This window comes from Curcuma longa, chromosome 16 (assembly GCF_044706935.1).
Source record: "Curcuma longa cultivar G26 ecotype Majalengka, Jawa Barat chromosome 16, ITB_CL_G26_1.1, whole genome shotgun sequence".
NCBI classification, from domain to species: domain Eukaryota; kingdom Viridiplantae; phylum Streptophyta; class Magnoliopsida; order Zingiberales; family Zingiberaceae; genus Curcuma; species Curcuma longa.
The window spans coordinates 8,112,480-8,126,437 of record NC_133876.1 but is presented as its reverse complement, the minus strand read 5'-3'; the positions used below and the strand labels follow the sequence as shown (position 1 = coordinate 8,126,437).

General features: G+C 35.7%; 1 protein-coding gene across 2 annotated transcripts; it reads right to left on the bottom strand.

Annotated features, from left to right (window-relative positions):
• Positions 1-5,284: 5,284 nt before the first annotated feature.
• Positions 5,285-13,168, bottom strand: LOC141847844 (plastidic glucose transporter 4-like). 2 transcript variants are annotated; one of them, XM_074735931.1, is made up of 14 exons: positions 12,976-13,168; positions 12,345-12,644; positions 11,825-11,936; positions 11,517-11,584; positions 11,054-11,186; positions 10,878-10,977; positions 10,679-10,791; positions 8,125-8,218; positions 7,892-8,045; positions 7,093-7,239; positions 6,909-6,982; positions 5,857-5,945; positions 5,657-5,771; positions 5,285-5,549 (listed from the first exon to the last, which is right to left on the bottom strand). In XM_074735931.1, exons 2-14 carry the CDS (start codon positions 12,619-12,621, stop codon positions 5,367-5,369), a joined length of 1,659 nt encoding a protein of 552 aa, XP_074592032.1. In that variant the 5' UTR covers positions 12,622-12,644; positions 12,976-13,168; the 3' UTR covers positions 5,285-5,366. The 2 variants fall into 2 exon arrangements, with proteins under 2 accessions (XP_074592032.1, XP_074592033.1); XM_074735932.1 differs by lacking the exon at positions 12,976-13,168 and adding an exon at positions 12,730-12,884.
• Positions 13,169-13,958: the final 790 nt, after the last annotated feature.

Below are 13,958 nucleotides of genomic sequence, written 5' to 3'. Positions count from 1 at the left end.
TTCACATCCATTTGCCACAGATTCCAGTCTTTGTTGGCTACAAGTGCAAAGAGGACTCGTACAGTTGTAAGTTTTACCACCGGACTAAACATTTCAACATAGTCTAGCCCATACTATTGAGAAAAGCCACGAGCTACCAATCGTGCCTTATACCTCTTGATTGACCCATCTGGACGACACTTTATTTTGTAAACCCATTTGCAAGAAATGGATTTCATATCTCTTGGTTTTGGTATGGGATCCCAAGTTTGATTTTGCTGTAGTGCATCAATCTCTTTTTTCATTGCTGTCACCCACTCAGAACTTTGTGATGCTTCTTCAAACGTCTCAGGCTCTATTGCTTCTTCAACTATGGCCGCATTTGCATATTTTGGATTTGGCCTTCGTGTTCTTATTGACCTTCAGAGAAGAGTTAATTTTTCCATTTCACTAGGCCTCTCTTCTTCATTTGGTTGTTGATATATGCCGGTTCGCCAAGGACTCTGAGCCACTCTTGGCTCAACATCATTGTCATTTGGATCTCCTGATTCATCTGAACTTGATTGAAGTTGAACTGTATGCTCCTCCATCTTTTGTTGTAATTTATCTTCAAAATCTTTAGATTCTGACAATACCTCCTTCTTTGAGGTCCACCAAGAAGATGCTTCATCGAACACTACATCTCGTGAAGTGTAACATCTTTCGCTCGTTGGATCGCAACATTTCCACCCCTTTCTCTGGCTATCGTATCCCACAAAGATACATCTAATAGCTTTCTTGTCGAACTTGCTTGGTTGAGGAAGTTTGTTAATGATGTAAGCTGCAGTCTTCATTGCTTCAGCCCAAAATCGTCCAAGTACATTTTTGTCATGCAGCATACTCCGACAAATTTCTGCAAGATGCTGGTTCTTTTTTTCTGCTACACCATTCTGTTGTGGTGTATTACCACATGTGTATTGATGGTATGTTCGACTTTCTCTTAAGTATTGAGAGAAATCTCTTGAGCTATATTCTCCCTCGTTGTCTATGTGCAATCAACATATCTTCTTTCCCAATTCTCCTTCGATTGACTGCTTGAACTCTTTGAACATTGAAAATGTATCAGATTTTTCTTTCATAAAGAAAATCCACACATACCTTGAGAAGTCATCAATGAATGTCACCATGTACCGCATACCACCAATTGAGGGTTGCTTGACGGGCCCAAACACATCAGAGTGAACTAACTCTAATGGTTCCTTTGCTTTAAATTTTGACTTCTGATATGGTAATTGGTGTGCTTTACCGTACTGACATCCCGTACATACCGTGTCTGTGCGTATGTCTAGTTGAGGAAGACCCTTGAGCATCGACTTCTTCATCATCATGTTTAACTTGGAATAGTTAACATCACCTAACCGCATGTGTCATATATGCTGTTTTACTTTTCCTTGTCTTGTTTATATATGCAGACTCTACTAACATCACGTAAAGAGACTCTAATCGTTGCCCCTCCATTGTTGGTGTTTCTGAAATTTTGAGGTTTCGATATACCTTTACATCTTCAGGACCAAATATAATATAATGACCTGATGATGTTAATTGAGCCACATATAGCAAATTCTTCTTCATTCCTGGGACATGATAGACATCTTGAAGAGGCACTGGGTTAGAATTATATCGAGGCGTAATTACCGTCTTACCAATATGAGCTATTGGTAACCTTGAGTTGTCGGCTGTAACCACCATACGAGCTCCCTTGTATTCAGATAAATCTTGCAACTTTTCTTTGTCACCCATCATGTGATTTGAGCAGCCTGAATCTATGCTCCAGTCCTGTTTGTAGTCAATCTATTCTGGCATTGTTGTGAATGCTAATTCTTTTTCCTCTGTAGCTATCAAAGCTTCAGCATCCCAATCATCTTCACTCTTCTTCTTAGAATTGGAAGTAGCAGTATTACTTTGTATAAACTTTTTCTTGGACCAACAATCTTTTGACATGTGGCCCACCTTCCCACAATTGTAGCATTCACCAACAAATTTTCTACGATCAATATAATTTTTTGAGGCTCCCCCTGGATGAGTGCCTCCATTTCCTTGATGGCATTTCACTTTGTCGCCATCCCTTTTCAATCCACCACTAGTGTACTGCTTGAAGTTGCTTTTACTTTTGCTGGTATAGAGTGCTTCCTCTTCACCTTTTAGTGAGACTCCTCCCATTTGCTTAGTCATAGCTTCTTGCCCTGAAAGTAAATTTTCAAATTCAAGAAGTGATGGCTGCGTTGGCCATCCTTGTATTGCAGCAACAAACCCTTGATATTCTGGCTTCAAACCATGAATAATTATTCTTTTTATCCTCGTTTCTCCAATAGGAGCTGTTGGATCTAATTCTGAAATTTCATAACATATCAACTTCACCTTGTGGAAGTATTGGGTAATCGTCTTATCATGTTGCGCTATTGACAACAGCTCATTCTCCAGAAGTTGCAATCTTGCATCATTTTTCTTTGAAAAAAGTGTAGCAAAGATATCTCATACCTCCTTTGGTGTTTTGGCATCTCGGATGTGCTCCAACATTTCTTCTTCAATTGTGATCTTTAAAGCAAACATTGCTTTACCAGCCTTAATCTTCCATTTTCGTAAGGTGTCATTGGCATCTTCTGCCGGCTGCGTAGCTTCACTACCACCGACAACCTCCCAAAGATCTTGACCTTGTATGTAAGACTCCATACATGTTGTCCACGTGTTGTAGTTTTTGTTGTTGAGCTTCTTGATTCTTCCTACGACTTAAAGATCGTCCATCGTGTCGAAAAGGCTTTGATTATACCAAACAAGTTTGGTTCACAAACTTATAAAGTATAAAACTCCTCGCAATTCAAGATAGCTCCACCAAGAACAATCTCTGATCGTTCTGCTCTGATACCACTTGTTGAGAATCGAACCGCCAAACAAGTAAATAAATTACTTGTATTACACCCACATTAAAAATACTATAACACTTTTGTGGATCACTCACGAGGAAGAAAAAGAACAACTCACAATTTGACTCACAAATTTATTTTTTTTATTCATGAATGAATAAAATAAAACTACTAGCAGAGGAGAGTATTTATAGTACTCACCATGCAATCTACACCGTTCAATAATACAAATCCTAATCGTAGAAAAGTCTCATTCTTATCCATTGAATGAGAGAAACACTCCCTACCATACATTTATTTCTATCTCTTACTAAGTCGTCATCCATATTCATTAGATTGGAAAATTATTTATATCCATAAGATTAGAAAAATATTCCTATCCATATGGGTTGGGGTTTATCTTCAATACTTAAGGGCATCCACAACTCATCTTCGTTATAACACTCTCCACCTTATTAAAAAGCATAGGGTCCATTGTCACATACTTATTATAACAACATACCCCTTTCACTCACATTCCTTTTAACATTAACACTCATTATTTATAGGTCCCATCGTCCACTCATTCATCTTAAAATTATATATATTAAATAAGTACATTTTAAAAATATTTTAAAATAGCCATTAAAAAACTAACTGTTATCCCCAATGCTCTGTTAATGAGGGTATTATAACATCCCTTGATGTTAATGACCAATGTGGCGGGGTGTTATAACACCCCTCCACGTCTTGAACGCATTCATGTGGCAGTGGGGTGGGCCAGTCCCTTGGTTGGCCCACCCCACATGCATTTTTTTATTTTTTATTTTTTAATTATATTTATTAAATGGTTAATTTTAATGGCTATTAACGGTTAGTTTTAATTTTTATTAAATAATTATAAATTTTAAAAGTAAGATGATTATTAAAAATAATAATAATAATTTTAATATTTTAAAAATATTTTTAAAATATATTTATTTAATATATATAATTTTAAGATGATTGAGTGGATAGTGGAACCCATAAATAATGAGTGTTAATGTTAAAAGGAATGTGGGTGAAAGAGGTATGTTATTATAATGAGTAAGTGACAGTGGACCTCATGCTCTTTAATGAGGTGGAGGATGTTATAATGAGGATGCATTGTGGATGCTCTTACTAATTTTAGTATGATTTAAAATAAATAATTTTAGAAAATATAAAAGGGATATAAATATATTTACATATAATACTTTTATTTATTTATGTATTGATAATTCAAATATCCAACTCTTACAATTCGACTAATCCTGAAGGTGACCAGTTCGAGTTTACAGAAGTTTTCCATCGATCATCATGGTAAATCTGGAAGCATGTGACCGGTCCGATCCCATAAAAATTTTTCATCGATCACCAGAATCTAACCCCGTGCAAATTTTCCACGGATCACTAAGTATCTAATTATTATGATTTGATTAATCCTTACACTCTATTTGGAAGGAGGTGAGGGAAGGAGAGGGAATGGTAAACAAAGAGAAGGAAAATCTTGATCCTTGTTTATTTGAGATGGAATGAATTAACGAGGGGAAAGAGAGAGAAGGGCAAATTTCACTTTGCATGCTTATGAATTGGTATAATTTTTTACATTTCCATTTGGAATGTAAAGGAGAAGAAAAATTCAAAAATATTTTATTTTAATTTTATCTCTATTTTAAAATATTAATTTTTAAATTAACTCATATGTAAATCACATTCAGTCTTGTATCTCATCTTTATGTCTAACCACTCGCATGTCCACCAACCGTCAACACTAGCCCTTTGAAGACAAGACTCAAGAAATATTTTAGTAAATTTTTACAAAAATATCTAAAAAATACTAATTTATTCTTCTGTCATGTACACATTCTATATTTCACATCTACTTACTGTTTTTTTAAACTGTTTTTATTTATTTAAGTCATAAATACTAATTTTAACTAACTAGGATGGTTTTGAAAAAAAATCTTACGATTTAATGAACTATATATATATATATATATTTTTTTTATGTGTAGATTTATTTTAAAAAGTAAAATATTGTTATAATTTTATATATTTATGAAAGTGACCGATCTCATCTATGAAAAATTCCTACCAATCATAATGATAAATCTGAAAGTGCAAGACTGATCCAACCCCATAAAAATTTTCTATTGATATGTAAATCTGAAAGTGCAACTTGGATTGTAACAGAGTGAATACAAGTTGAGTTCCACCGTTGTTGAGGCTTTCAAGATTCAACAAAATTTGCAAAAAAAAATTCTCCATAGTCAAACAAAAATATTACAAGAAATGGAACTGAATCCGTACTTCGAGATCAATTCAAAATTCTGATAAATTTCAGGCATAAATAAAGTAAGAGCTAAGCGAGACATTTTAGGCAGTTTAAGATTAGGAAGAACTACTGAAAAGACTAACAAACAGGAATTTATTAGATCTGGCTCTGGTGGAACCAAAATAACTACACAGTCATCACAGTATGAGTACTCAAACTTCAGCACTAAGGGCACGCTCGATCTCTTCTAGTGATCGCCCCTTCGTCTCCACGACATTGCCGGCTATGTAAAGAACAGCAAGAGTGCATACTGCCGCGAATCCCTGATACACTCGGCTGATTCCAAACTGCTTCACCACGCTCAGAAAGTAGAGACCGATAACGAAATTCGAAATCTACAACAAAAGGTTGTGTTCATTCAAGCAGGAACTAGGAAGATGAATTCATCGAAAAGATTAGAGGTTAGTATCGATTAAAGGAACCCTGCAATTAAAGGACTTACCCAATGCATGCCGAGAGACAATGCTACTGCCTTAGCTCTGATCCTAGAGGCAAATATCTCAGGGAGGAGAAGAGCCGGTACAGGGCCGGCACCCAGCGAAAAGGACAACACATATCTGTCGCGATACAATTTAACGAAGTTGATGTAACGAAAATGACTACAAAATCTTCCCACATGGTGCAAAAGTTCCATTCACTTACAGAACTGTGCCCAAGACCGCAAGGGTCCCTGAATACGGTGCGAGCGGCTTCCATGAGAAAGACAAGGAAAGCAGCAACATAGAAGCAGCCTGCAGAAATAGAAATGGCAATGCAAAGATATTAGTGTCGGAAACTGATTTCTGAAAACAGTCGTGTAAATAATCATATTTCATAACGTATCTAAGAGAAACATTTCGAACCTCCTCCCTCCCTAGAGTTTTATGCGGTATTTTCAACTCAATTTCCTCTATCAGGTATCTTGATGAATTTTTGAAACAAGTACTTATTTTTGAGAGTACGCATAGGAACGATGAGCTAAAATATTCTAAGCATTAGTAGATCAATGAATAACTTCCGAACTAGAATAACTAACACTTGGGTTTTGCATTAAGTAGCTACAAATGCTAGAATGAAGATCTTCATGGAATCAAGCATATAGATAAAATTGTCTCACTAACAATTTTGACTCAGCTTAGAGAATTAGGCGATTGCATGCCGCAAAGGTGCAAACTACGATCACTGAAACGATTTCCAGAAATTTAAATTGTATGCGCTAGTAGTACAATAAGCATGAGATAATTACATAGCTCCACAATGCAAGGTATTAGTACTTAGTAAAGATTGCAAGGAAGGGAGAAGTATTTCTTCATGTAAGTAAAGATTTAACTGTTCAGATGAGAAGTTAATTGATAAATGTTGAAGCACGCTCAATTTTAATGAAGGAAATTAATTTTTTTTAGAGAACCAGTTATATGTTGTTTGCTGAGTACCCCATCAATTTACCTTTCCTCATTATTCTTGTAAAAAATATTTACATCCACAAAGATAAATTGATGGAAAATACTAGCAGATAACTAAAATGTAGCTATCTCTTTGAGAAGCATGCAAATTTCTTAGACACTATAAAAGTCACCGAAAGACCAATACACATTGTCGACATGATATCAAATGTTTGCTCCAAATTGCAGAAATAAGACAAGTCGAAAAAATAATTGTTTTAGACTCATGATACTTAAATGAGGTCAATAATATAAGCAAGAGAAAATGAGTACCATTCCAGAAAAGCTTGTTATTAGGAGGCTCTTCCTCCCTTGCTTGTCCATTAGAGAAGATGCAACAGCAGTACCTGTAACAATAGCATGTTAATAAGGAATCATTGGTTATGCAGTGTGAATAATTCGAACTAGAGATTTCTGTGTTTAAATTTAATCTTGTAACTAAAACAGGAAAGCATACCAAAAACATTTGATGCCCCAACAAGAGCACTAGCTGCAGCATCAGAAGCAATTCCCGCACTGCGGAATACAGATGTCGAGTAGTACACAACAGCATTTATCCCAGCCAGTTGTTGAAACAAGAACAATGCAGCGCCAACACTAACAACTGCAATTGATCGTTAACATAAAGAGAAAGCTATCATAATAAGAGATAATTCCTGCATAAACATTGGTGATCTACTAAGAAGAAGGAAATATGTGGCACAAGCAGAGGGAGATTGCCAAAGGCTCATGTTTCCTATGGAGAAAGAAAGGTGAGGGAAATGGTTGGTGGTACATTATATGGCCAAAATGTACCATTTTAGTAAATTGTTAAAACATAATTCTGATTGGCAAAAAATCTCTCCTATCTCCTCAGTGTCAATTGTGCAGATGAATATCTGTTGACACTCAGCACATTTAAGCACACTTCAGACACCACATTTAAGCACACTTCAGACACTCAGCACATTTAAGCACATTTCGGTACAAGTCAAGGTAAAGTCAACCAGTATTTGTTAATTTTTTAGTTTATTTCTTAAGGAGTGAAAAGTATATGAATTATCTCAACACACATTGATGCAAAAATGAAAAATAATAATTTTTAATTCAACTATCTAATCAGCATGCATTATGCATTAAAGTAAAAAAAAGAATATTAAAGAAAAATATCAGCACTAGAAGTTCAATACCCCAAAAGCAGAGGCAGAAAACAGAAGAATTCTCTGGGTAAAACATATGACAGATCTAAGAGGCAACTATATGAATTATGAGAGTACCTTTCCAATAGCGTTTGCTGAAAAGATCAAACCAACCAGCATCTGGTTCAGTCGAACCTTCACCACCTGATCTTAACTCGTACATAACATCGGCAACCTGCTCTTTGCCATATAGTTTCCTTATAGCTGTTTCAGCCTGAGAAAATTTTCCTTGCTGCAGTGCACAAGATGAAGGTTAGACAAGCAACAAAGATTAATAATAACATCAGTTGAAATAGTAACAAAAAATTAACCTGAAACAGCCACCGAGGGCTTTCTGGACAAAAAGCCATCCCTACTGCCATCAGCACAGAGGGAAAGATAGCAATGGAAAACATTGTTCTCCACCTAATAGAAGGTCAAAATTACATAAGAACACTAAATATGACAAATGAGAATCATAAGATGCTTACATCATATAAGTCTAAAAGGATTAAAAAGTAAAGACAAACTATTTTGAAAGAACTGCAATACAACACCATGAAAAGGTATAGAAACTCAGAACTCAAGATTATGATGACAATACAAACACCAAACTGCAAGAAAATTTCATATGTATCTTGTCACAAAGGCAGCATTAAACAGACAATTCAAGGTAAGATGTTGAGGTTTAAAGTAAAAGCTTCAAGCAGTTGTTTAGCATGTTTCTAATAGTATGGAATATTTTAACTTGTAAGATACTAAGAGTTCTAAATCAAATTTATGAGAAAAAAATCAAGAGCAACTGGCAGCCCATGGAAATCAACCAGGAGAGGCTTGAAGATCTGCTTCCAGCCCTAGGAAAACACAGTTACCTATAGTGTAACAGAAGACTGCGGCTAAATTAGGTTCGGCAGAAGGCTAAAACTGGTCTGTAGTAATTTTCAGTCACCTGACTCTTCATAATTTTAGCCATCTTGAATAACTCCTTTGTCAGTTCAATCATATTATGCAAGTTTGCTGGCTTATTCTGCTTCTTAGTTTTAGTTGTTGCAAGAGAAACATTGAAATCCCTTCTCCTGGCAGAATGCTTACTATCTTTTGTTTGTCAATCATGAATGCTTGTGCTCCCTACTGAAGACCACATTGTTAGTACCATTGTTGTATTGCTTCACAGGGCAAACGTTCTTTTTGTTTGGATGGGGATGGAATAGCTTGGCAAGATTGGCTTGCTATGGGGGAGGCAGATAACAAGAGGGCCACCACATTTGGACACTGGAGCAGAGAGAGAGGGGGGCACGAATTGCAGTTACTGAACTTGCACACTGAGAGGGCAGCAGCAAGGGTGCATGGATGATGTGTGAGTGGGTGACGTGCTCAAACAGGCTTCCGGCAACAGAGGAACCCTAGAAGCAGGAAGTCTGTCACGTGATTTCACTTAAGCAACAAGGTTGATCTCACCCAAACTTCTGAAACTATTGAAAAAGAAGGGAGAACCTTCATCCTTGTCTTCACACAATGCACAGAAGAGCACACACACTGAGAGTCAACGCTAGAGTAGAATCAATTACACAGTGACACCAGATGCCTTAGATGACTTGGATAATTATTCTTCTTTAGGAATTTAGTTAGTCCTCTCTATCTTTATATATGTAGTATAATGAATAAAAACTATTACAGGTAAATCATTCACCCCTTACATATTTACATAAAGACACTTTTAACAATAACAATTTGCAATAGTGATCAACATGGATTATATGCGTATCACCATATATATCTTGTTTAACATGAAGACAAGAATATAAAGACAAAAATATACTAACTAGATATGATTACCATGATCATAACAGAGCAAAAAAAAATTATCTTGATAAATATGAATTGAAGAGTTGACAATATTAGAAACAACTTGATAGCACGATCCGACTCAAATCACAATTAATAGAGACATCCAAAAAGTGATGGCACACAACTTGAATATATAATGGGTTGACACGAATTGGCCCATTTATAAAGATAATTCATTTTTTAAAAATTAATAGATTTTGTGTCATATTACATAATTTTAATTGTTTAGACAGTTTAATTTATCTTACATGTTATAAATAATTATTTAAAAAACATATAATTATTATTATGTTATATAGTTTCTTATTAACCCGAATCTCACAACTCTTTTACAACATGATTAACATGACACACAACGCCTAGTGGCCCATTATGATGATGGAAAACTAGAAAAGTAATTATAAGTAATGCTTACCTTACAGAACAAGTTGGAGTTGAGAAACTATGCAAAAATTTACTAGCAAACTCTAAGAGCAGTAGCTGTAGCTAGTGAAAATTTACACATACACAAAAGTGACTTTGGGTTTAATCACCGAGCTATAAATTTAAAGCATTGAAAATTTCAGGAAATGAAATTAATGAAAACGAAAATGGAAGACACTGGAAGGAAACTGTTGTCTGACTTGGATGTAGTTTGAGAATCATAAGTAGCATCCAATTTAGGTTAATAGGATTTTGCCTTGTATATTCAGTTGTTTTCTCCCCCAAACTTTTATGAATGTACGTACAGAAGCATTCCCAAATCATCATCTTTTTTTTTCCTTCTTGAACTTAGTTACCAATCTGAAATATGATAAGAACAACCTTAAATTTCATCCATTTTGTTGTTAATCTCTCTTAGTGTGCCTCTTAGTATATGCTTCTATGAGGGCAAGAAATTCAGTTCCTTTGTCTGTGGCAAACACTTCACAACTAATAGATTCCCCTCACCAACAAGAAATAGATCCTGAACAAGATCATTAATGTACATCACTGTTCACTGAACTACAAATTTTAAGATGCTAAATGCAGAAAAGCAGATAAGGTTATAAAAATTACCATAAAGGATTTCCAGATAATGGCAATCCAGCCACCAAAGCCACAAGAATTCCAATGCAGATGAAAAGTTGGTTTATTGATCCAAGAGCTCCACGGATTTCTGTTGGAGATATCTGAAAGTAGAGGATGCAGTTTAGCTATTTAACATATGCACACCAGTTTTTGTAGCATAATCATCAGAAGGTACAAAATCAGTAACCTCAGATATGTACAGTGGCACAATAGCAGAAGAGATCCCGATCCCAATTCCAGCAAGCAGTCGACCAATTATCATGGTCCGCACATCCTGGGCTATTGCACTGCAAAGCCCCCATCAAATTAGCTAGAAAATCTGTCAACTAACTTATAGAGTTTTTGCAGCACAAATGATGGAACCTGAGAAATGCACCAATTGCAAGGGGAATTGCATCGAGCTGAAAAGATCGGGTCCGACCAAATTTATCAGCCAATGCGCCTCCAGTGAAAGAACCTATTGTTGCTCCTGCAAGGGTTATGCTAACAACCCAACCTGCATGTAGATTTAACAAAATGTATGATAATAGTTTTTAGAAAAATCTCAAATGGCCAATAGAGAAGCTCAAGAACAAGTAACTTAAATTACTTGGCAAGGTTCAGTCAACCTGAAACTATTGCCATGATTATCAATGCTTAAAGGGCAGCCCGATACGGAGTCCCGGGGAAGGGTTTATTGTACGTAGTCTTACCTTGCTTTGCAAGAAGTTGTTCCGAGACTTGAACCCATGATTATCAATGTTTACTAAAGAAAATTTGTTTCCAACTCAAATAAAAGAGGAAGATAAATTTTCTGACCACTAAGAAAAAGACAATATGAATACACCTTGTAGTACGGTATTTTGTGTGATTCCCAGATCCTTTGCAAGATATTCGAGTGCTCCATTTACCACACTGCAATTTGTAGATGCAATAGCAAATATGTTAACATTAAGGATACCAAATTGAAACTTAGACAAAGGGAAATAAAATAGAAAGCTTTTTACTTTTGAAGAAGAAAATGACATTTCATGAAGTATGTATTTTCATGCAACTTCAGCTAATTAGCTTAGACAGTTACCAAGATATACTGGATGAGAAAACAAGATGAAGAACTACATCAATAATAGTTATTAGCAGCACTTAGAAACATACGCAAGGTGATAGCCAAACAGAATGGCTCCCAAACAAGCTACACCAACATATGGAATCACATTCCCAGATGTTTTCTTCTGCAGTTCATCGGAGGGTAGATCATCAATCCCACCTGAAATTGAGTCAAAATCATAACATTTGGCTACCTGAGACACAATCCATAGAAAACAAAATGCAAATTGCTAGTTTGCTGAGTTTCTACAACAAGGAATACTTTTAAATCGTAAACCCAATTTCCATGATCTTATGATCCCAAATGAAGGAACCAATGAATTGGAAATTCAGTTCCATGATTTTTTGAGTTCCTAATACCCTGCTTAAGTAGATAGAAGGATTATCCATCCAACGCAGATTGATGAATCAAATAAAAGAAACTAATAAAAGACAAGAAATTTTGTAATCATAAAGCCCATCAAGTCACTGCATAAGCAACAAACTGCAATTTTGATCTATGATTTACGATAATTAGATGAGCAAGGAAAAGAACTAAATAAAAGTAAGTCCCGTAGAAAGAACCAACCAGTTGCTTGGGCTTTTACATATCGAGCTTTATCTCTCGACCTAAAAATCCCCTCCACATGGCTCCTCGATCTTGCCATCTCCACCCCGAAATTGATCGACGATCTGAGCGGAAAACTTCCACGACAGAAGTCAGCGTCTGCCGTTGAGAACCTGTTTGAACCCGGCCTGGTCTTCCTGATCAGGCCAACAACATGCGAACCCCTGCTTCGCCGACTAGGGGATTCAAGCGCAGGAACGCATCCCTTAGCAGCAGCAAACATCGCACTCTGCGTCATGTCTCCCTGCTAATTCCTTCCTCCTATACATAGAAGAGACCACTGATGTGAACAGTCTAACTCTCAAGATATCAGAAAAAAAGCAGTAGAATAAAAAATAATGATTACAGCTAAAAGGATACTCTTTTGGTCGGAGTTTGATCTAGATAAAAGAAGGCACGAAGGAAACCCAATGCACATTCTCAAAGGTTAGAGAAACCGAAAAAGATCGATCTTTGAGCATTTCTAGATCGATCTGAACGGACGAGAGGAAAAAACGAATCTTTTTTACATCAAATGGTGGAAGAGAGTATGAGCAGCCAAGGATCATTAAAAAAAGAATAACATCGTACGAACCAGGGAAAAGGAATTAACCTTTGGGATTGCTACTGTGAACCTAGCCGAAGAAGCTCCTCCAATCTTGGCATCGACGGATGAGAGAGCACGTAGACTAGAGAACTTCGCAGTATCCCTAATTGCAGATAAGAAGAGCGAGAGATCCTTTTAAAAGGGGTTTTGTTGTCATAATTGGATAGAAAAGAGGGATTTTTAATCGACTAAACCCCCCAAAAAACAACAGTTGGTGATCATCAACAAGGCAAGAATGGTGGCCGTCTTGACGAGGAAAAACAGCGATGACGGTGACGTCAGGTGCCTACGTGGAGGATGGAGACGGATCCAGTTTGAGATACACGGCTATAGTGTGGGATTGGTAAATTTTATCATTTACTAAACAGATGTAGATTTGCATGCAAGTATATATATTATTTTTTTACCTTTGGATATTTAACGGATAATAATAATACTAATTTTAAAAATAAATATATTAAAAAAATATAATCAATATTTCTTCAATTAAATCAGTCTTTTAGCAAGTTTACCCATTGCCACAACCTCAAAGAATTGAGATTGATACTTTACATGTTAAAAATAAAAGTTACATTAACTCTATCGAAGAGATATTGAATGAATAAAATTGAGTAAACTGAAATGATTTTCTTTTATCATAAGTAGATAATAAATTTGATAGATCAAGATAAGCCACACATAACAATTCTATGTTCACCTCATTAAAGCAACTGTTCAATTCTTGAAATTGTAAATCTATCACTTAATAAAATATTTCAATGTGATATTAGAAAATATTTATCTTTCCTTCAATATTTCATCGTGATCTCCCATAAAAGGCGAACATGACTTATATGTGCAGGTGACTATCTCATATTTAATACAAAATAAAAAAAAATTCATTTAGTAACAAATCCCAACTATGATCTATCATGACTTACAGTTAATGTTTGCTTGATCTTACAAGAATCATGACATTTATGATGTCTTGATCTTTTCTTTGCAAAGCT

Bases quoted from the DNA above. Each gene is read 5' to 3' on its own strand.
- LOC141847844 (XM_074735931.1), bottom strand. From the start codon at position 12,621: ATGACGCAGAGTGCGATGTTTGCTGCTGCTAAGGGATGCGTTCCTGCG. The intron at 10,978-11,053 runs GTTCCATCATTT...GGGGCTTTGCAG, and splicing joins GCAATTGGTGCATTTCTCAG to TGCAATAGCCCAGGATGTGC. The intron at 5,772-5,856 runs GTAAGTGAATGG...GTATCGCGACAG, and splicing joins GCGGTCTTGGGCACAGTTCT to ATATGTGTTGTCCTTTTCGC.